The 21,923-nt window shown below is 37.7% G+C and overlaps 1 protein-coding gene across 2 annotated transcripts in view; it reads right to left on the bottom strand.

Annotated features, from left to right (window-relative positions):
* ttk (ttk protein kinase) overlaps window positions 1-18,559 on the bottom strand; it is a 42,669-nt gene extending 24,110 nt beyond the window's left edge. Inside the window, exons 1-13 of one of the 2 annotated variants that reach the window (XM_079836456.1) lie at window positions 18,484-18,543; window positions 17,098-17,194; window positions 15,511-15,733; window positions 11,012-11,118; window positions 10,390-10,533; window positions 9,966-10,062; window positions 7,842-7,920; window positions 7,662-7,765; window positions 2,545-2,641; window positions 2,338-2,443; window positions 1,943-2,162; window positions 1,755-1,861; window positions 174-317 (exon numbers count right to left, since the gene is read on the bottom strand). In XM_079836456.1, coding sequence (XP_079692582.1) covers window positions 174-317; window positions 1,755-1,861; window positions 1,943-2,162; window positions 2,338-2,443; window positions 2,545-2,641; window positions 7,662-7,765; window positions 7,842-7,920; window positions 9,966-10,062; window positions 10,390-10,533; window positions 11,012-11,118; window positions 15,511-15,733; window positions 17,098-17,185 — 1,516 coding nt within the window. In that variant the 5' untranslated portion in view covers window positions 17,186-17,194; window positions 18,484-18,543. Of the gene's footprint in view, window positions 1-173; window positions 318-1,754; window positions 1,862-1,942; window positions 2,163-2,337; window positions 2,444-2,544; window positions 2,642-7,661; window positions 7,766-7,841; window positions 7,921-9,965; window positions 10,063-10,389; window positions 10,534-11,011; window positions 11,119-15,510; window positions 15,734-17,097; window positions 17,195-18,483 lie in introns of both variants that reach the window. The other variant, XM_079836455.1, reaches the window with a different exon arrangement.
* Between the last annotated feature and the right edge of the window lie 3,364 nt (window positions 18,560-21,923).

Genomic DNA, 21,923 nt, shown 5'->3' on the forward strand with positions numbered 1-21,923 from the left:
AATTTAAACGAAGCATGAACACGTGTAATGCACCCCACAAACACAATCAAGCCTTCAAAAGAATGTGTTTTACCACCCCTTTAAATCACGTGAACACTTAAAATGCATTTAATATAAAATGCAAAACATATATGTGCGCCTCGTCTCCTTTAACAGAAAGCTGTGTGACTAACCTGCAGTGTTCTCTTCATGCTCAGCAGGAAGCAGATGAGTTTTCCCAGAGTTTAGATTTCTGATCGCAATCTGCAGCAGTTCAACAGGCCGCGCGTTTGTGCTCAATGCTTTCTGAAGAATCAAATTACTCTTCCTAGAGTTTCCTGAGAGATGTTAAGAACACAATATTATACAGGTGTTTGATATATATATTATTACTAAGCACCTGTCCTTTTAAATACCCAATGAAATTACTTGACAAACAGTTTCTTCCATGTTGCCTCATGCTGCAGTCACATGCATGTCAAAAGATCCTACTTTACACTTCTGAGGTCAGAATTATATTTTTCTTAATAGCCAATATCATTCATTAGCATCACAGCTCTGAACTATGATTTGCTACTTCTACTTACTATTGTGGGTGGGAAGGGACAAGCTCATTCTAGAGAGAATTTGATTGAAAAAAACATTTAGATACACCCATAAATGCACCTCATGAATTGGTACACCTCAAAATTGAAAGACAGTACAAAACATGTACCTGCAAAAAGTGAATATGACCTACTTGTAGAAGTACACTAGCATATAGATGACTAAGGCTAAAAGACAGACTAAAACCTACAAAAGTCCATTTTTGATTTCATGGGGTCTTTAAAAGGTGACAGAATTTATGCGAGATGAATTTAAATTTCATGCTGACTTTAAAGGGTTAGTTCTCCCAAAAATGAAAATGATGTCACGTCGTTCCAAACCTGTAACACTTTCTCTGTAACTCATCTTCGGGAACACAAATTAAGATATTTTTTGATGAAATCTTTCTATCCCTTCAATGGTCTTTACTGGTAAATTACCAGTAACAGATCATGTGTGAACAGGACCTTTTCAAAAATACCAGAAAATTGGTTTTAAATTACCGGTAATGTGCTCTGTGTGGACACAGAATGAAGGTATTTTCACATACAAAGTCAGAAAGCGTTATCATCTTTGATCGCTGCGCCACATCTCACAGTTTTTTCAACATGTCGCATTCGAGACCCAGCCTTCTTTTCTTTCATCAGCGCTGCGGCTCTGCAGTTTCATGCTATTATGCGCATCTCGTGTTTTTAAGAGCTGTTTGATCATCCCCTTATACCTTTCACTCAGACGTCAAAAATATGTTGTCAAACTGAACAGATAGTGAAACTTAAGTGCTTCTCCTCATTGGTTCTTGCACGTCAAGCTAGCATGCTTGAGCTTCCGTTTATTATAACTGATGTGTGAGTTGATGAATGTTGAGATGAATAAAAGCCTAAATTCAATCTGTTCAATCATATAAAGCGATCAAGTCTCATCATAAAATATTGGACTAAACCACTCAATTCATAAGGATTACTTTTACAATCTCTTTCATTAATTTTTTGAAGCGTCAAAGTGGTAGTTGCATAGCTGTCAATGGAGGTACAGAAATTTCTCAGATTTCATTCAAAAGATTTTAATTTGTGTTCCGAAGAAGAACGAAAGTCTTACGTGGTTGGAACGACATAACAGAATTTACATTTTGGGTAAGCTAACTATTTAAATTACAATATTTTTACTTAAGCAACAAAAATTTCATGTATTACCTTGTGAGAGCTCAAACTGAGCATGTGCTATATGCACAAAAGCAAAAGCTTTACAGTGTGATCTGGCAATACTGAAATTATCTTGAGCGTCCTCTGGATCTTCAATTCTGTGGAGGTACCAAAGAATAAATTACTCAAGATATCAGCTGCTAACTCGATACTGGTAGTGCAATCTACCACCGACTTACCCTTTCAACTCTGCAAATCGCACCAGAATTCGAGCATAGCTTTCGGTTTTGCAATGCTGTCCCAAAGGAAACCTGGCAAACACTTTAGAGTAGCAGTCCAAGAGTTTGGAGAGAAACGCTGAGTCTGAACAAGGGTCTCCTCTCTTCTCTAGGCTTTTCAGGAAGATCTGACAACTTTCAGGAGAGTTTGTGCTGATGAGCTGGTTGATGTCGGTGGTTTCTATGGAAGAAAGAAGACTCTGAAGAAAGGAGTGCACTACAACAGAAAGTTCCTTGAGCAAACCCAAAGTCATATGATAGCTTTGTCTGGGGAACAGACTAAAATGTAAGTCGTTTCATATCACATTTTTAGTGAACTGCTCCTTTGAACAGTAAATATCGTAGTTTAAAATTACCTTCCATTCTAGAAGTTTCTTTTCTTTCTGCTCTGTGTAGAAGTGCTGAGATGGTGTCACCCTGTTCAATGTCTTCCCTCAATTTATCTGGAATCATCATGGGTGGCTGCATAAAAAAACACTATTCAGTACTGTATGAACTGTCAAACTAGAGCTATGTTGTTACTCGCATGAGTTTATGTGTATAGTAAGGCCAGACTCTTATACCTTCAGGTTTAATAAACTGTAGGAGTCTCCATCTGGAGTGCCCTTCTTTGAGGAACACATCGGGAATGTGGAGCGGACACTTGAACCACTTGTTTGCCTGTAGAAAACCAAACATTACAGGGGACCTGTTATGCAAAATTCACTTTTACATGTTTGAACATAAATGTGTGTGGGCAGCGTTTACACACAACCACCCAATAATGGTAAAAATCCACCCACAGAACAAGCCGTTTGCAGATTCTAGCATTTGTTACCTTACATATGCTTAGGCCCCACCCACGACTGCTGACGGACTCCCTGACCCCACCCTGAGTGAAGAGTACATAGCTCTTGATACTGCTTTAAAATGCATGCAGATAATAAACTTTGCAGATATAAAAAAAACTCAGAAGCACAAGCAGTAAAGGCTCCGCCCTCTTCTGCTCATTTGCATTTAAAGATACATGCATGAAAACAGTTTTTTCCTTCCACTCAAAAATGGCATTTACAACATGGTATAATAAATGATCTGTGGGGTATTTTGAGCTGAAACTTTACAGACACTTGCAATCTGTACAAAATGCTGCGGCGAGGCTTTTAAAAAGGTTAAAGAAATATGATCGTGTTCCCCCAACATTTTAAATCTTTACACAGTCCTTCCAGAAAAATGCGTCTTTTTTTGTGATTGTTGCGGGCAAAAATCCTTGATTATGCGGCACGTTTTCTTAAAAAACGCAATGGATATTTATGCAATTTTATGCAATAAAATTGCGGGAACTTGCAAAAACTGCAGTTTGATGAAAAAGAGGAAAAAAAGCACTACATCACAGAAAGCGCAGGGTTTTCTTGTTTTATTGAAGACCTTAATAAACACATGGCTCAAATTTACAAAACATTGAGTCAAACAAGTTCTGTAGCTTTACAAAAGGAATATGCTACAACTTCTGAAAAAATGTACAAATAACTTCCTGTTTTACAGAGGTAGCTATAGAAAACAGACATTTGAGTGCTTCCAATGCACAAAGTGCAATCTCTTATTAGGTTGTTTCACCCAAAAATGAAAATTCTGTCATTAATGACTTCCCCTCATGTCGTTCGACACCCATAAGACCTCTGTTCATCTTCAGAACACTAATGGAAGATATTTTAGTTGAAATCCGATGGCTCAGAAAGGCCTCCATTGGCACAATGCACGGTTCACTCTCAAGACCCTTAAAGGTCCCATGGCATGAAATTTCCATTTTATGAGGTATTTCAACATTAATATGAGTTCCCCTAGCCTGAATATTGTCCCCAAGTGGATAGAAATGTTGATCGGTGTAAACCCGAGTTCTGGCTGTCTTTCTCTGCCTTTGAGAAAATGACAGGCCAGACGAGCCAATCCTGAAGTCTCCTGGTTTGACGTCCAAGCAGGAACGGTTTCCTCCCTTTCCTGCACCCAGAGAATCTGGCACGCCCATGCAAACACTGGAGATCATTAACGTTACTTGTGAACGAGTGAACACTGGCAGTTTCTCAGTGTTTGGATGTACAAATGAAAACAGAAGTCTTTCTTCAGTTCCTTCTGATCTGTGATCATTGATTTCTTATGTGTAGCTTATTATTTATTATTTGTGGACACGCAGTGGCTTCTCTCTCTCCCGACAGAACGGTGTTTTCGTGTTTTCTATCTTGTGAGTCAGTGTTTTTGTACGTCCTTGTCGCGTCTATCTGTTCTAAAATGTGCATACAGTCTTTTCTGTTTAACATCAGCAGTCACATCTTTAGAGATAAACTTCACGCACGCCGAAGCTCGGCCTCCAACATCCCCGACCCCCAGTACTGCATCTGGCCCACAGCGGAGGAGCCAAACGCGGCGTGAGATTAAGCAGAAGGGGGGTAAGCGTGAGGGTATCCGGCTAGGCTAGCCAGCTTTCCCCACAATAAACTGGATTAACGTTACATTCGATTACAGCTGTTGTGTCTTTGTTTGCGCTGTGTAACGTTACTCAATGCGCGTCAATGACGCTATTCATATGATTGGAACATATCTAGAAATAATGCTATACTCAACACTTACTAACTCGTTCATCTCGCTGTAATGGTACATTACATGTGTTACAAAGTTGGTAGAATAATGATGAAGAGGACTCTGTGTGACTGGGACTCGTGTTTATTCAGAACTCTCAGATACAAACACAATAAACTCGCGCTGACAGACAGCGCTCTCATAACTCAGTAGTTACTATAAATAACTTTGTTAGCAATCGCTTCGTCTCCGTGATGTCCGGTTCGCGAACGAATCATTCTTTTGAATCGGTTCTTTTTAGTGAACCGAACCAGTTCACCAAATCGGACTGAATCGTTCTAAACGGTTCGCGTCTCGAGTCAGCGCTGATCCATAATTTACTAAAGTTACTAACTTTCTGACATGAGTGACAGCCCCTCCGACTAGAAATAAACTAATAACCTGAAGTATATGCTAGTAACTACAACAGTTCACCCTGAACTGAGACATGCTGAGAGAACTGATGTGAAGCGAACTCAGATCCATCCGTCTCTCTGGCAGACTCGTGCCTGCTCGTGCCTCGTTAAACCACGCCCCCTCCGCTCATTTAAAATGCAAAGATGTCAGCCAATCACAACAGTGGGCGTTTTTACTGAAGTCTCACAGCAGACACGCCTCTTGAAGCAGGGCATTCAGCCACAGGGCAAACAGCAGTATAGAAAAAATGCCTTTTATTTCTAAATTATGACATTTTATGATGTAAAAATCATACTAATAATATAAGTACACCTCAGAAAACACTATAAAATAATAGAAAAATGCCATGCCATGGGACCTTTAAAAGGTACTAAAGACGTCGTTACAAAGTCCATCTCACTACAGTGGTTCTACAATAACTTTATGAAGCGACAAGAATAGTTTTTGTGCGCAAAAAAAACCTAAACAACGACTTAAATAGTGATGACGATTTCAAAAAACAGCATCATGAAGCTTCGAAGCGTTATGAATCAGCGAGTCGATTCATGATTCGGATCGCGTGTCAAACTGCTGAAATACGTCTTTGGCGATCCAAGCCGCTGAATCGACTCACTGATTCATAACGCTTCGAAGCTTCATGATGCTGTTTTTTGAAATCGGTCAACACACTGGGAAACTGCTTTGCGCGGTCTTTTGCTGTTATTTTTGTTGGCAAATGGGAATTTGCGTGCTTCATCATGGTTTCACCGATATCTATGGTTTCACCACGGGGTTTGCAGCTTTTCGATGACGTTCACGTCGGGTAATTACGTCACTTCAAAACGTTCCCATGGCAGGGGGAAATGGCGGCCCTTGTGTGAAGTAAACAAACATTTTTCAACTTTCTGCTAATATATATGACTTTTTTGCAACGAAAATGCGGGAATTATGAAATCATGCTAGCCACCAGTCAATCAGGTCTGCCACATCCCTGCTGATTTTTAAAGAAGCTGCTGAAAGCCCATTTAATCACATGTTCTTAATGTTGTTTTATAAATTGTGTTTGTTTGTGAATTGACTATGTAACTATGCAGGGTTTCTGCAGGTTTCACCAAGTCAAATTTAAGACTTTTTAAGACCCTTATGAATGGAATTTAAGACCTATATCACCCAATAAAAATTTTTACACAAAGGAAATGCAGAATCACAAAATTACTCACAGAGCAAATTAATTTATTCAAATTGAACAACGTATCGTAAACTTGTACTTCCCCACCTCGATCCCACCAGAATTTCACAATATACATAAATACATTTTTTTGGGTGATTTGTTTGAAAAAAATGACTTTGGTGGTAACATTTTGTGTTGGTAATTTCCAGAAATGTACATGTTTTAGTTTTTTTCATAATTAGGATGCCACATTTACCATATTATGTTAGATGCACAATAGTTACACACAACAATACAAACAATATACATAAATATTGTTTGGCATTTTACAAAAAAAAAAAAAAGGCTAGGCCAGTGGTGTGCTATCTAGCTTTAATAACACGATCGCTTATATGGTGGGAAATATGACCAAAAATCTTACAAGTAGGCCTAAACCACAGCAATAAGCAACTGCTTAATAAGATCTGAAGTAATTAAGTAATCAAGTAAACAGTCAGTAATAAAATAAAAACTTTAAAGGGGCTATATGCAACTTTTTCCCCAAAATAAACGTAACAATAGCCTTTTTATTTTACCATTTATGACTCAAACATCTCCTGATGAGCATACTGACACCCTGTCCGCTCACAGTGGGTGCACCTATAAGTCTGTATCCTATTTTTCATATTTTCTGGCGGGTCGGTTTTTCCCGCGCTGTCTGCGGATGTGACGTCACCACTGCTGCGAGAGCGAGCAGAAAATAAGAGCAGTTCTATTTTTTGGCCACAGGTGTCAGTCGCGAGTTTAAATTTCAGAAAAACGCATATAGCCCCTTTAAACAGTTTAAGTACTGTTAAATGTAAACGCATGCGCAGAATCTGCAGCCAGTCTGACGTTGGTCCGGGTGTCAGTACCAAATTGAGTTTGTGGTTTACATTGCTTTTATTTACTCTTTTTTTAGTGCTATCAGGCATATCATACTTTTTATTTGGTCATTCATCCACCTTGCGCAATCGCTTCGCCTGGTCCTTGTCACTTATGCGAGACAGAAAGATTCACCTTCGCTGTTAGCTCAAGTATAAAATCCGTTTTATGTCTGCGGTACAATCCGAAAGAGACTCGCGCCAAAAACACGAAAGCTGATTGGCTTCAATATAAGATGCATGTTGGTCTCACTTGTAGTCGTAATACAGCGAATTACACTTGGACTAGAGAAAGAAAAAACTACAACACACACACACCCTAAAGCGCTGCGGGAGCATTTCAATGAGCAAAAGAGGTAGCGTTACATGGATATAGGAAAATTAAGACCTGTTTAAAATTATTTAAGACCTAGAACTAAAGAATTCAGCGAATTTAAGTCTTGTTAAGGCCTAAAATTTTGATTTTGAAATTTAAGACTTTTTAAGACCCCGCGGAAACCCTGCTATGTATGATCAATCTTTTGAAATTGAGATGTATACATCACATGAAAGTTGAATAATGTACTGGATAATAGTCATAATCAATTATCCAGGGGTGGGTGCACAGATTGACATCTCTCACCTGGAGAAACTGTAGGTAACGGGAGCTTCTGGTTTCTGAACACAGTCAGAGTCACTGCTCTCGTTTTCAGGGATAGAGAGAGGCACCATGGGCACTCTTTCAGCCTGTAGGAAGGAGCATAAGCGTAAGTACATTCAAATGTGGTTTGCTGTTGTTATCTGACCTCTTCTGACACCTTACCATGGCCGTTCTTCTTTGTTGTGAGCCTGCTCTCCATAAAGGCATGTTCTCATCTTGTGGGCTGAACTTCTGATCACTCCTGGAATTCAGAATGTTTAACATCATTCATTTCTTTATGGTAATTAAATAATTCTGTCATGTGAAATAGGAATGTCATGGTGAGGACTGGTATTACCGATATAACATGCAATCACCTGTTCATATAGGCCGATAATTTGCGAACGTCAATGACTATAGGGTATTGAAATCCCCTTTGAACGCACGCTCGCTTTTCAGTTCCGCTTTCGAGCTCGCAATCACGCGTAGTCTGTGTATAGGGACTGATGGTAATGACCGAACATTTTACAAGATAAGATGTGTCAATGACGCTAATGTGAAACACCTATTGCTTTACCACCAGAGACTGTTACATGTATGATCTAAAAACGGTTGTATATATTGTGCATTAGGGCTAGTGCAATTCTGTAAAAAAAAAAAATCTAGTTTTGTGGTCGATAAGATTTTCTTTGTTTTTCAAAGTCTCTTATGCTGCTCACCATTCCTTGATTTATTTGTTCAAAATAAAAATGTACCAGTAGAAATGGTAATATTGTTAAATATACATTTTTTAAATGAGAGGTTAAATATATTTTAATATATTTTAAATGTAATTTATTCCTGTGATCAAAGCTGAATTTTCAGCATCATTACTCCGGTCTTCAGTGTCACATGATCCTTCAGAAATCATTCTAATATGATGATTCGATGCTCAATAAACATTTATGATTATGATCTATGTTGAAAACAGTTGAGCTGCTTCATATTTGTGTCCAAACTGTGATCATTTTGATGGATTCTTTGATGAATAGAAATGTTAAAACCAGCATTTATTTGAAATAGAAATCTTTTGTAACATTATAAATTACTTTACTTTCAATTTTGATCAATGGAATGTCTCCTTGCTGAATAAAAAAATCTTAAATAAATAAAGAAAAATAAACAAAAAAAGAGCTCTCGAACAATATATATTTTTTAATTATATGGCATCATGTGACCTGATACTGTTTCTGAACGTTATGTGCATTTTTTTTTAACTTAAAAATTTATTTATTTAATATATATATATATATATTATATACAAATTTTTTTTTTTTTTTTTGCCGATATCCGATATTTTTCAACTAATTTTGGCCGATGTCGATATCGAAACGGATTTACGTTTATTTTTTCCCTTTGTTTGGAAGCAACACCATTTTGAACAAAACCTTTTTTTTTCATTCTGGTTTCAGATTTCTGAGGTCTCCTTGCTAAAAGGACACTTGTTAAAGATAATAAAGTTCTTTTTACAATAGGAGTATATTAAAAGCTCTATTCTCTCCCCTGACAGATGCAGTTGTAACCTAAAATATTGTAATATTGCACTTGAAGTGGAGGTGGCATGACATCAGTTGATGCTTTCTTTAGCTTCAAATAAAAAAATTCTACAATTATTTTAGAGCTCATTGGATTATTTTTCAACATCCATTTCATAAATTATTACAGATTAATAAAAGTATTCAATTTACAAGTGTCGTGCTTGTGATTTATGACATCATTACTGCTTTATTCCGAAAAAGAAGTAACTTCAAGTTATTTGTTTATTCTACTTTTCATTTTATTACTGTAACAACAGCTCCCCCACTAAATATAAAACATTCTACCAGCGGACACTAGGACCTGGAGGAGCTTCTGCTGATGTGGATACATAATATATGTGTGTGTACTCTGTTAATTATTATTTACATATAAATACACGCACAAGCATGTATATATTTAAGAAAAAAATATTTTTTATATATAAAACATTTATATTTATATATATTATAGATTATATAAATGTATATACAGTATATACATGCAAATATTTCTTAAATATATACATGAATGTGTGTGTATTTATATATAAATAATAATTAACAGAGTACACACACATATATTATGTAAACACAAACTTTTATTTTGGATGCGATTAATCACGATTAATCTTTTGACAGCCCTAATATTAATAGTTATTAAAAAAATGTATTGTGATTCACTGTTGCTTAATTTGATATGGCCAGCAAAACTGTCATGAACATCCAATAAATTAGCTAAAATGTATCATACCCATGGGGAAAAGTGCTGCTGGCCTGCAGGTCACATGTTCCATCTGATGATCTGGAGCGGCTTCTCACGGAATCTGGAGCATTTTCATGTGCAGATACTAGAGATATTTCACAAGTCATTCAAAAGACAAGCATCATTACATAGATGTGTATAACAGAAACAAATGCTCACAGCAAATCTTCACGTTTTTGCTTAAAAAAAAAAAAAAGATTTACCCAAAAATGACACTTCTCTCATTTCTGCACCCTAACTCCAACATTTTAGTGCTACTTTCTTTCACATTTTTTATAATGCACTTGTAATTTTTTCAATACAATACCAAACATGCTCCAAAATGGACTCGGAAGCATCATAAATGTAGCCTACACTCAAAAAAAAAAAAGGTTCTATATGGCACTAAAAATGGTTCTTAGCCTACACAAACCTGATATGTTCTCTTTATCTTCGTGTGAGAGGAGCTGGCGTTTGCCTGCATTCAGATTATGCACGGCAGCCTCCAGAACGTGCCTGGGTTTAGCATTCATTTCAAAAGCCTTCTGAAGAATCAAAGTGCATTTCTTAAAGTTGCCTGGGAAGAATAAAAGCAACTTCATGACCATGTGTTCTCAATTAGCAAACATTTTGAAAGAGGCAAAAGCTAAATGTGACCCAGTACCACAAAACCAGTCATAAGTCGCACAGGTATATCTGTGGCAATAGCCAACAATACATTGTATCTGTAAAAATTGTCGATTTTTCTTTTATGCGTTATAGGATATTAAGTAAAGATCATGTTCCATTAAGATATTTAGTACATTTCCCGTAAATATATCAAATTTATTAGTAGTAGTAATAATATGCCTTGCTAATGACTTCATTTGGACAACTTTAAAAGGCGATTTTCTCAATATTTAGATTTTTTGTATCTCTGCCAAATATTGTCCTATCCTAACACACATACATCAATGGAAAGCTTATTTATTCAGCTTTTGGATGATGTATAAATCTATGACTGTTTTTTTGGTCCAAGGTCACAAATATGTCAGACGTCACTAAAGTCTCCTTACCTTGCAAAAGCTCAAACTGAGCATAAGCAATGTGAACAAAGGCAAAATCCTTACAGTGGGATCTCGCTATGTCGAAACTAGCTTGTGCATCATTTACATCTTGGATGCTGTTGGTGAAGAGAGACATTAAAAATACATTAAAACATCTGACAGGCCAAAGAAGTTATGTTTATACCCAAAACTAAAACTCTGTCTTTATATTCTCACCCTCACATCAAACCATATGAACTGTTTGTTTCAAAAGGAAAAAGCTGTTTGAAAAAATCTTCAAATATTTGGCTTTAATTTTAAGTTATAAATATGGATATTTGTCTCCCACAAAAGCGCCGCTTCGCTTCAGAAGGCCTTTATTAACTCCCCAGAGCTGTGTGGATATCTTTTATGATGGACGGATGCACTTTTTTGAGGGTTTCAAAATATCATCCTCTATTCCAGTGGTTCTCAAACCTGTCCTGGGGACCCCCCACCGCTCCACATTTTGTATGTCTCCCTCATCAGACACACCCAATTCAAGGCTGAATCCGAAATCGCCCCCTAAACCCTCAATCACTATTCCCTTCGTTAGTCCACTTATACAGTTCACTTGAAGGATTGCATGAAAACAAGTGAGCGAATTCGGACAGCCGTTGAGTGTACATCAGCTGTCCACTCATTATTGAGGTGCAATGTGGGATAGAATGAGTGCACTCAATAACTTCCACTACGGTTTCGGACACCACTACAAATGGCTGTCCCTTCAAATAGTGCCCTATTTAAGAGTATGGGGAGCAATTTTGGATTCAGCTCAACGCTGCGTCCCAATTCGCATACTATCTGCACTAAATAGTATTCGAAAAAAGAATTAGTATGTCCCAAATCGTAGCATGAAAAGAGTATTCCAAAGATTCCCGGATGGTCTACTATTTCCGGTCAGAATCTGAAGTGCAGATGATGCGCACTCTAACGGCTGATATTGCCCACAACCCATTGCGAGATGGACGAGGATTCGATTAGAACTACAAACGCGGATAAAAAGTGTTAAAAAAAAACTACAAACATGACGGTTATGCGAGTCTGATGGTTAAGTAGAGAGGGTTAGATAAAGGGGTTTGAGGAGGCAATTATCAGTATTTAACCTGACGAAAATATATTTATTCAATATTATCCGCGTTATATTTCACCTGCAGCTGCATTGAGAACTTTTGTAATGATATGTTTGGCCATTAACTTTTAAATGCATCATATGTAAACTGCAAACACATGAGAGGAGTCTCTGCATTAAAGACTCGCGAATGGCAGATCAACGTGCTACTACATGTCTCTCCGATACGATAGGAAATTAAACTGAATGTGGAGGATTTGAACTGTGAGGATGATTGACAGGGCAGTTTAAACAGTAACAGTAATTACAAAGTAGTATGTCCCAAAGCTTGCATACTCTTCTGCTACACACTCAAAAGTATGTACTTTTCCTTCACAAAAAGAGTACATACTTTTAGGTTGTAGAATAAGTAGGCGAATTGGGACGCAGCCCAAGGCTGTGTTCGAAATCGCCCCCTATGCCCTTAAATAGGGCACTATTTGAGTGAACATCCATTTGTAGTGGTGTCCGAAACAATAGTGGACGTTTTTGAGTGCACTCATTCAATCCCACAATAACGAGTGTACAGTAGATGTACGCGTTGGAGAATATGCTTGTTCGATGCCCGATCGGCGTATGACAGCAAAGTCTCGCGAGAGCGCTTCGAGAGTAAACGAGAAACACTCCTTATGCTTTTGAATCGCTCTCACTCTCAACCAGACGGTGTACTCTCAACGCACTGTGAGAGTCACGCCCTGAATGAATGAACTTACCGCTGTCCGATTCGCCCTATGTCCCCTCATTCTCCATTAGCTACTCCACTACTCCAAAAACTAGCCATTAGGCAAGGCTCAGCTTATTTGTAGTCAATCTTTCCCAAACAGAGTTGGAAGAGAGTAAAAACTTACCAGTAGCCTACTAAGGAGGGCTGAGGCAGGTCCAGCTCAGTTTGTTCTTTCTGAAGCCGTTTTTTTTTTTGCCAGCTATGGGAGAAATCTGTCAGCGTTCGACACAAACCCATGGCCCGGGCGGCGCGTTCTTTTTCTGCTTTCATGACTTCTATCTCCCTACCCGCTATTGTCGGCTGCGCAACCATGTGAGAGAATTGTGTTAAGCACGTGCAATTAAAAACTGAGGTCCTGCTTATGCGCCTGTATTTTATGCTTTAGTAAAATTAAATTCAAATTATAGGCTAAAAGACATTACACGGATACAAATGGAATGTTATAATGGAACATTGCGCTCCCAACTCGCGAAAGGTCGGATTTGCTCCATCTTTTGTTTAGAAAACCTTGAATCCATATAAGACACATGTCATTAGACACAATCCATGTCATTAGAATCAATGAATCCATGGAATTAGACACAACGTGCACACATGGGCAGGCCAATGTTTTTTTTTGCGGTGATGGCGGTGACGATCTCAGACCCGCGGTAGGCGTCACGTGACCGCGGTATTGCGGTAATGCGGTAACCGTCCCAGCCCTACCATCCATCTTCCGAACCGCACTGGTCCAGCGCAATATCATGCATACAGGTATAAATTATCCTTTTTAAAATTATTATAATATTGTTTGATTAAGGTTACATGCTAGTTTCCGTGGCAGAGTTCGAGATAAATGTTTTCATAATTACAGGAGCTGCCAAACAGCACAAGCACAAACTGCAAAAACGGCGCACTTAGTGTCCGAAATCACTCACTCGTTTTCGAAGTGGACTATATCAGTGGACTAATGTAGGGAATAGTGAATGAGGGTATAGGGGGCGTTTTTGAACACAGCCCATGTCTTGCAGGCTCTACTAATGAGCTGATAAGTTGAATCAGGTGTGTTAGGTGAGGGAGACATGCAAAGAGCCAGGACATTATTTAATACATCTCCAATTGTGTTCGCCTGAAAGAAGAAAGCCATATACACCTAGGATGGCTTGAGGGTGAGTAAATCATGGGCTAATTTTCATTTTTGGGTGAACTATCCCTTTAAGCATAGAAACACCTGCTTTGGAAACACCCGTATTCGGCTTGCTTCCAATTCCTCACACACATACACCACTTGAACCGTCCATAAAATAATCTTTCATAAAGTTTGGAAAGGTTGAAGCGAATTATATGGACATTTGCGGGCTTCATCATGTTACACGTGCAGTGCGTGAGTATTTTCCTTACCAATGCTCTACAAAGGCATCATTTGTCTTTTGGAATGCAGTGGGACTTGTAGATTAAAAATATGAAACTCATTGACAGAAGGCTGCTTTCAATTTCAAAGATTTTAAGATTTTCAAGTCGGTAAACTACTTAATAAGAAAAAGCAGATCAAGAGTAATTTTGGAATCGGATCGTGAGATGACTAAAGATTCCCACCCCTCATGTGAACACACTCATCATTAGGGCTGGGTATTGATGCAAATTTTACGATTCGATTTTTACGAGCTTTCTATTGGATTCAGTATCGATTATTGTGGATATATATCAGATACAGTAGCTACATTGCAAATTTTCTTACGGAAAAAAAAATCTCTCAACTAATGCTGTAAACTATATGAGTGTCAGTTGGTACTACTTTAATGTAATATTGAATGTTAAAATTAACTGATTTAAATATAAACAAATTACACTCAATGATGTTTTTTATAATAATAAAGTTATAATACTAACTTTACATATTTACAATACTAACATTATCATATTTCTACTCCAATTTGTTTTTGAAATATAAACATTTAAATGGTGGCAGTCATAAAAACTTGACCGATTTATTCAAACATGCATTAATATTGAAGAACATTAAAAAATTATAATGAATATGCAAGTTAATGTGGTGCATACATTTATCAAAATGCTCATCTCTAGGGTTCGTCTTTCTGGCCGACTAATGAGTTTTTGGTCACTGAATGCCTGGTTTTTCTGAGGTAAATATGACCTTACGTGACATTGTTTACAAGGGTTTTATTGACGTCTTTTCGCGATTGAAACACTGATCGGGCGATTACATGAGACATGATATGGATTTTGGAAAGTTTTAATGTATCTTTTATCATACCTTTAGGCGTTCATTCATGTTTATTTCGCACTGTAACTGATATTAAAAGTGGAGGAGATTATCAGTTCACGTGAGCTGCTACTGCAATCTGTTACACCACACAAAAGAGCGCCAAAACGGTATTTATTTTTTCATTTGAAATCTGATACTTTGTTTCATATCAAAAAGTAATAAAACACAAAGATTATAGCAAGTTTGTTTTGGATGGGAGTCACGCTAGAATGATCCATTCATTCTCAAAATGAAAACAGGATTGCTAATCGATTCTGGGATTTAAGAATCGATTAAAATTGAGAAATGGATATTTTCTACCCAGCCCTACTCATCAGTATGCACGTAACCTCCATAGTGAGGAAAGGATGCTACAAGTGATTTTAAACCAGAATGAAACAACAACTTACGCTTTTAACTCGGCACATCTGACCAGCATCTTGGCATAGCTCTCATTCTGACTGTACTTCCCCACTGGCATGCTGGAAAAGACACGCGTGTAGCAGTCGAGGAGCTTCGTGAGAAGGCTGGGATCCGTTTGGGGATTGCCCTTCTTTTCCAGATTGGTCAGAAATGTCCGGCAGGTGTCAGGTGAGTTTGAACTGATGGCCTGGTTGATGTAATCCGTGTCATCTGGATGGAAGAAAAGCAGTGAATGTTCTGGCCTGGCTGACTACTACAACCCAGAATTCCTGTTTTGACCAATTCATTTCCTTGGCTTTTATGATTACTGCATTAGGATTGCTAATAAACATTTTAGAAATTGCTCCCAGAAAGATTAAATTCTTCAGAGCATAATTATAAACATTTATACTCGAATTACAGAAATGTCCATACATTTAAATGTCACCCGAATTCTGTCATGAAAGGGATAGTTCACCCAGAAATGAACATTAGCCCATGATTTACTCACCCTCATGTCATCCTAGGTGTACATGACATTCTTCTTTCAGACGAATACAAGTTATATTAAACATGTCCTGGCTCTTCCAAGCTTTATAGTGGCAGTGTCTCATTTTTTAAGTCTATAAAAGTGCATCTATCCATCATATAACTGCTCCACACGGCTCCGGGGAGTTAATAAAGGCCTTCTGGAGCAAAATGGCGCGTTTGTGTAAGAAAAACAACCATATTTAAAACGTTATAGACTAAATAAGTAGCTTCTGGCGGTCAGCGGCATGTCGACTTGCACTTAAAGAGTAACCCTTGAAAAAAAATCTAAAAATAGATGCACTTTTATGGACTTCAAAAATGACACAACAAGTCACTGCCATTATAAAGCTTGGAAGAGCCAGGACATTTTTAGTATAACTCTAACTTTTATTCGTCTGAAAGAAGAATGTCATATACACCTAGGATGGGGGTGAGTAAATCATGGGCTAATGTTCATTTTTGGGTGAACTAACCCTTTAATTACTCACTCCTCATGTCATTCCAAACCCTTAAGACCTTTGTTCATCTTCCGAACAAAACAAAAAAAGATATTTTTTAATAAAATCTGAGCGATTTCTGCCCCTCCATTGACAGCTACGCAACTACCACTTTGACAGGTTTGTTGATGTCGAGCATCAAGCAGGTTCGGTTGAGCTTCTGTTCGCTCATCAATGTTTATATGTGAATAAAAGCATAAATTCAGTCTGTTCATCATATAAAATGATCAAGTCTCTTCAGAAAATGTGGGCTAATCCGCTCAATTCATATGGATTAGTTTTACGTCTCTTTTTGAAGCGTATAAGTGGTAGTTGCATAACTGTCGATGGAGAGCCAGAACTGGCTCAGATTTTATAAAAAGATCTTCATTTGTGTTTCGAAGACAAGCAAAAGTCTTACAGGTTTGGAACGACATGAGGAGGGCGAGTAATTAATGACAATTTTTATTTTGGGGTGAACTAACTTTAATTTCCAAAATATATTCCCCTGATAGAGCGAGGTTTAAAGTGTGTGTACCCTGAAAATATGATTTAGCAAATGCATTACTCAAATCTGAAAGTTATTACCATCATTGAATAATCGCTTCATCTTTGCCAGCCGTTGGCACAACATGGCAATCTGCAGCTGACGCTCTGTACTCTCTTCTTCATCCATCTCTGCACACTACACAACACAAACATCAATGAGGATATGCATATTACAACACATCACAATTATACTGCATTGACATCTTTGGAAATATGCCACCATGCTTCAGTCTCTTTGTCTTATTTTACTATTTACTAGGGGTGTCATCATACCCTCATGTCCCGATTCGATACATATCACGATACGATATTATTGTGATACTCAAAGACATTTGGTAAAAGGTTAACAAAAAATGTACTGCTAAATTTGGTATGACATTGGGGATGGAAATGAACAGGCTTGGACTTGGTGCTGGGAACCCAATTCACAAGACAATGGTGACACCAGAATAAAAATATTCATGATTCTGAAGCTGAAAACACGGAATTATTTTAGACGAATATGCTTGCACTGTCACTAGATATAATATTTAAATTAATGCAGGCCACTATTACTTGAAACATAAGACATTTGGCATTATCAAGACCAACAAATATTCTCCCATTTTAATATTATACATTATATATAGTTAGTAATAATGTAGTAGTGACAATAAAACCTCACAGAAATTTTCATTTGGGGTGTACAATACACAATATATATTATCACTATCCACGATGCATATTTTTATTGTGATATATTGTAACACCCCTACTATTTACATAACCTAAACTATAACTACATGGTAGAAATGTTCATAATGAAGAAATCATTTCTGAAGTGTTTTCAAAGATCCCAAAAAAGCTTAATTTCAAATTACAATTTTAAGTTTATATGCAGCTATTTATGCATATTACAACACAAAACAAACATAAACAACACAATTACTGTACTGCATTGACATCTTCAGTATGTCTATATGCAGGTCTCTGTCTGTCATTTTAAACAGGTCTCATTCAACCTTTAATGTTTTAAAGTATTCAAAGTGCACAAAGCCTAAATAACTTCTAACTGTTAGGTCTCCTTCAAAGGCCAGGCTTTGCTAAAATGACATTTAGAGTTTGTTTTGATGATGATGATGATGCACTAGAACTAACGTTACAAGAGTAAAGTCTGGGGCCCTTTCAGTATCTGAGCTAGTTTTTATCCTAGACCTTAACTTTCATCAAATCCATGACTTGTCATAATTATGATTCGCTTGCTGTGATTATTAACCTGAAGAGCAGCTCCACTGTGCTCGGGTGATTAGCAGCTAACCGGCTAAACTCACTTTGCAACAAAACATTCGTCGTTGACAATCGCGCATTTTTGTTTAAATGATTGACAATCAACATATTGACGCATTTTGGACGATGTTAAAAAGCATATTAAAGCAGTATACTTACACGGAGACGGAAAAAGGAGGTCAATCTGACGGTGTGATCGTAAATGTTTTGTTCAACAACGGTTTCAAAATTCGCCACCTCCCCAAAGCGCGCGCTCCTGTTGGTCAGTTTGTATTTCACGTGACCATTTCACAGCCTGGTGGGCGGGGCTTCCCTGCCACGTCATACTTTCATTCTTCGCTCGTTCGTTCTGGTGAAAGATAGAGGGAATTTTTTTGAGGATAGCCTATTTGTTTCTGGGGAAAGAGATTATCTGGGGAAAAAAAGATTGACTAGTTCCGTTTCGGTTCTGTATATCTAACAAACTAAGGAAAATAAATTTGAACGGTCGTCGAGTAATTATAACTTTATCAAAATGTATGGATATTGATGCAAATGGCTCATTTTGTTCTGATCAGCCAGAAAAAAAATCATATTTTTTTTCTTTTCTATGCATGTTCAACAGAAATCTAGTTTTAATTGTGAAATAACATCCAAAGATGTTATAGGCTATATTTTGAATTTAAAAAAAAATTAATTTTATGATAAATCTTATGATTTTATTTGGTAAATTTCATATTCATAAGTGTAAAATAAATAATTCTAAACCTTTATTAGGGTGCATCCGGAAAGTATTCTCAGCGCTTCACTTTTTCCACAGTTTGTAATGTTACAGCCTTATTCCAAAATGGATTAAATTTATAATTTTTGTTCCTCAATTCTACAAGCAATACCCAATAATGACAATGTGAAAGAAGTTTGTTTGAAATCTTTGCAAATGTATTAAAAATAAAAACCGACGTACATCACACGTACAAAAAATATTCACAGCCTTTGCCTGTTGTTCCTATATATATATATATATATATATATATATATATATATATATATATATATATATATATATATATATATGTATATATGTGTGTGTGTGTGTGTGTGTGTTTCTTTGTGTGCATGCACCTGCATTTATTTAGTCTACTTCCTTTATTCATGAGTTGTATTTGTTCACAAACAGCAAAATGTCCACATTCACAATACAAAATGTTATCTTTATTGGTTTGAGTTACTAGGAGTATGCAATGGAACAGATTGTTGTCTTGTATTTAATGTATTTATACATTCATCTATCCATTAATACATTTTTGCTTCGAAGATAATGGTTGCAAAATATTTTGCGACACAGCGCTTTCCCTCACTCAGAGGTCCTCGTCGAGCTCTGATTTGAAAAGCTTTGAGTAATGAACTTTTTTCTGATACAATTGTGCTAAAAGCGTCGCTGGTTCAGAGAGGTTCTCTTCGCCATTACTATTAAGTAGTGAGGAAATTTCACAAATGCACAACCTATTACGGTACCACGCTTGAGTTCAATGAGCTCCTGAGAGCGACCCATTCTTTCACAAATGTTTGAAGAAGCGTCTGCATGTCTAGGTGCTTGATTTTATACACCTGTGGCCATGGAGGTGACTGGAACACCTGAATATGTTTATTTGGAGGGCTGTCCCAATACTTTTGGCAATATAGTGTGTGTGTGTGTGTGTGTGTGTGTGTGTGTGTGTAAAATATATATTAAAGGGGTGGTTGCATGCGATTTCACTTTTTAAACTTTAGTTAGTGTGTAATGTTGCTGCTTGAGCATAAACAGTATCTGCAAAGTTACAGCGCTGAAAGTTCAATGCAAACGGAGATATTGTCTTTTAAAGTTATGGCAGTTTATTGCCTACAAAAACGGCCGGTTTGGACTACAACAAGCTTCTTCCCGGGTTGGTGACATCATAAACACCTGCTATTAACATAAACACTGCCCCCGCAAACACGCAACAAAGTGGGCGAGGCCACGTCGCCGTCATTACGAAAGAGAGAGAGCTGTTGCAGAACTACAAACTACATTTGGCCATCTAACCAATCTAATGTGGCGTTCACACCGGACGCGATTCGCGCGAAGGTGGACGCGTGTACATTTTGAGTTTACTCGTGCGAATCGCGCGTGACATTCACTTCACAACAGATGCGAATTCGCGTCATGGGCGGGGCTTCCGCCAGCAGCTCGTCTCGTTGAGAAATGGCTGACATGGGCTGTGTTTACATGTCTTTTTTTTTGTTCATATCTACTGTTAATGTGTGACAAAACGTAGTTTTAAGACTTTTTCAGTCGATAATGTAGTTGTTTAAAGCTCAAATCTGTGGTTTATTTACATAAACAGTGCCTATTTGAACATTTTATCTGCCGTTGTCGGAGCTGTGAGCTCCAGCGGACAGCGCGCTCAGCGCACGTGAAAGCCGGCGAGGGCAACCTTTCCTCGGCCAGTCCTTCTGCCGTCTACCGCTGGCTCTGATGTCTCTGTGGTGTGTCTCGAGCTATAATTCGTCTTGTAACGGCCGATCTTTGGTCTCATGGATCTATAATTTGTTCCCTGGCAAATCGTTTAGGCTGAGGGCAAAGATAAGTTTCATTACCTTATATTTTTAGGCTATAACTGTACGTTGCAGTTGTAACGTTAGCCTACTAGCACTGACTTTGAATGTTTGACTGCATTGTTTGCTTTATTTCATGTATAGCTTGTTATACATTACTTATACTTTTGTATTATTGATCATACATAAACTTGCATTTAACAAAAAGAGACTGGGTTGTGTTTCATGTCATTTAATGTTATCACAGTGATAATCATATTGTCTGAACCAGATATTAATATACAGATTTTCTCCTCATTGTTGTCACTACTAGAGCAAGCTCCTGATTGGTTAACGCGGCGCGAAATATCCGCCAAAGTTCAGATTTTTCAACTTGAGCGTTTCGCGCGAATCGCGCGTTCAAAACGTTCAATTCGCGCCGCCTCAATCGCGCGAATCGCGCCGCAGAATGCCATTTCGCGTCTCTGCATTGACTTAACATGTAAATCACTCGCGCGAATCGCGTCCGGTGTGAACGCACCATTAGACCATTGCGTTTTTCGGAGGGATGGGCTTCATAGAAGCAGGAAGCAAACGAGCCGTTCAAAGGACAGTGGAGACAGCGGTGTGGAATAAAGGTAAAATATAAGAAAAATACGGCGTTTAAAAAAAAAAAAAAGAAGTATTAAGACATGTTATACTGCGCCCCATAAACACAACCAAGCCTAGAAAAATAACCCGGAACCACCCCTTTAACATTATGAAACTCAAGGAACATGTTAAAATACGTTTTAAAAATCCATGTCATGACCCCTTTAATGTCTCCTGCAGATCACTCAAAAAGGTAAATACTAGATATGTTTTGTTCAAAAAGAACAAATACAACGGCGGCACTTTCATGGTTTATTTATGGTAATTTAGGAAGTGAAACGAAAGGCAGTAAAAAACCGCCCTCATACACACCATCCTCACTGTTGCTGGAATAAATAACTTAAAAAGTAAAACGAGTTCCTCAACTCTTTACTTTAGAAGAGAATGGTTGGAATACATTGTAAACACAAATGTAA

This window comes from Gobio gobio (assembly GCF_949357685.1).
Source record: "Gobio gobio genome assembly, chromosome: 15".
NCBI classification, from domain to species: Eukaryota; Metazoa; Chordata; class Actinopteri; order Cypriniformes; family Gobionidae; genus Gobio; species Gobio gobio.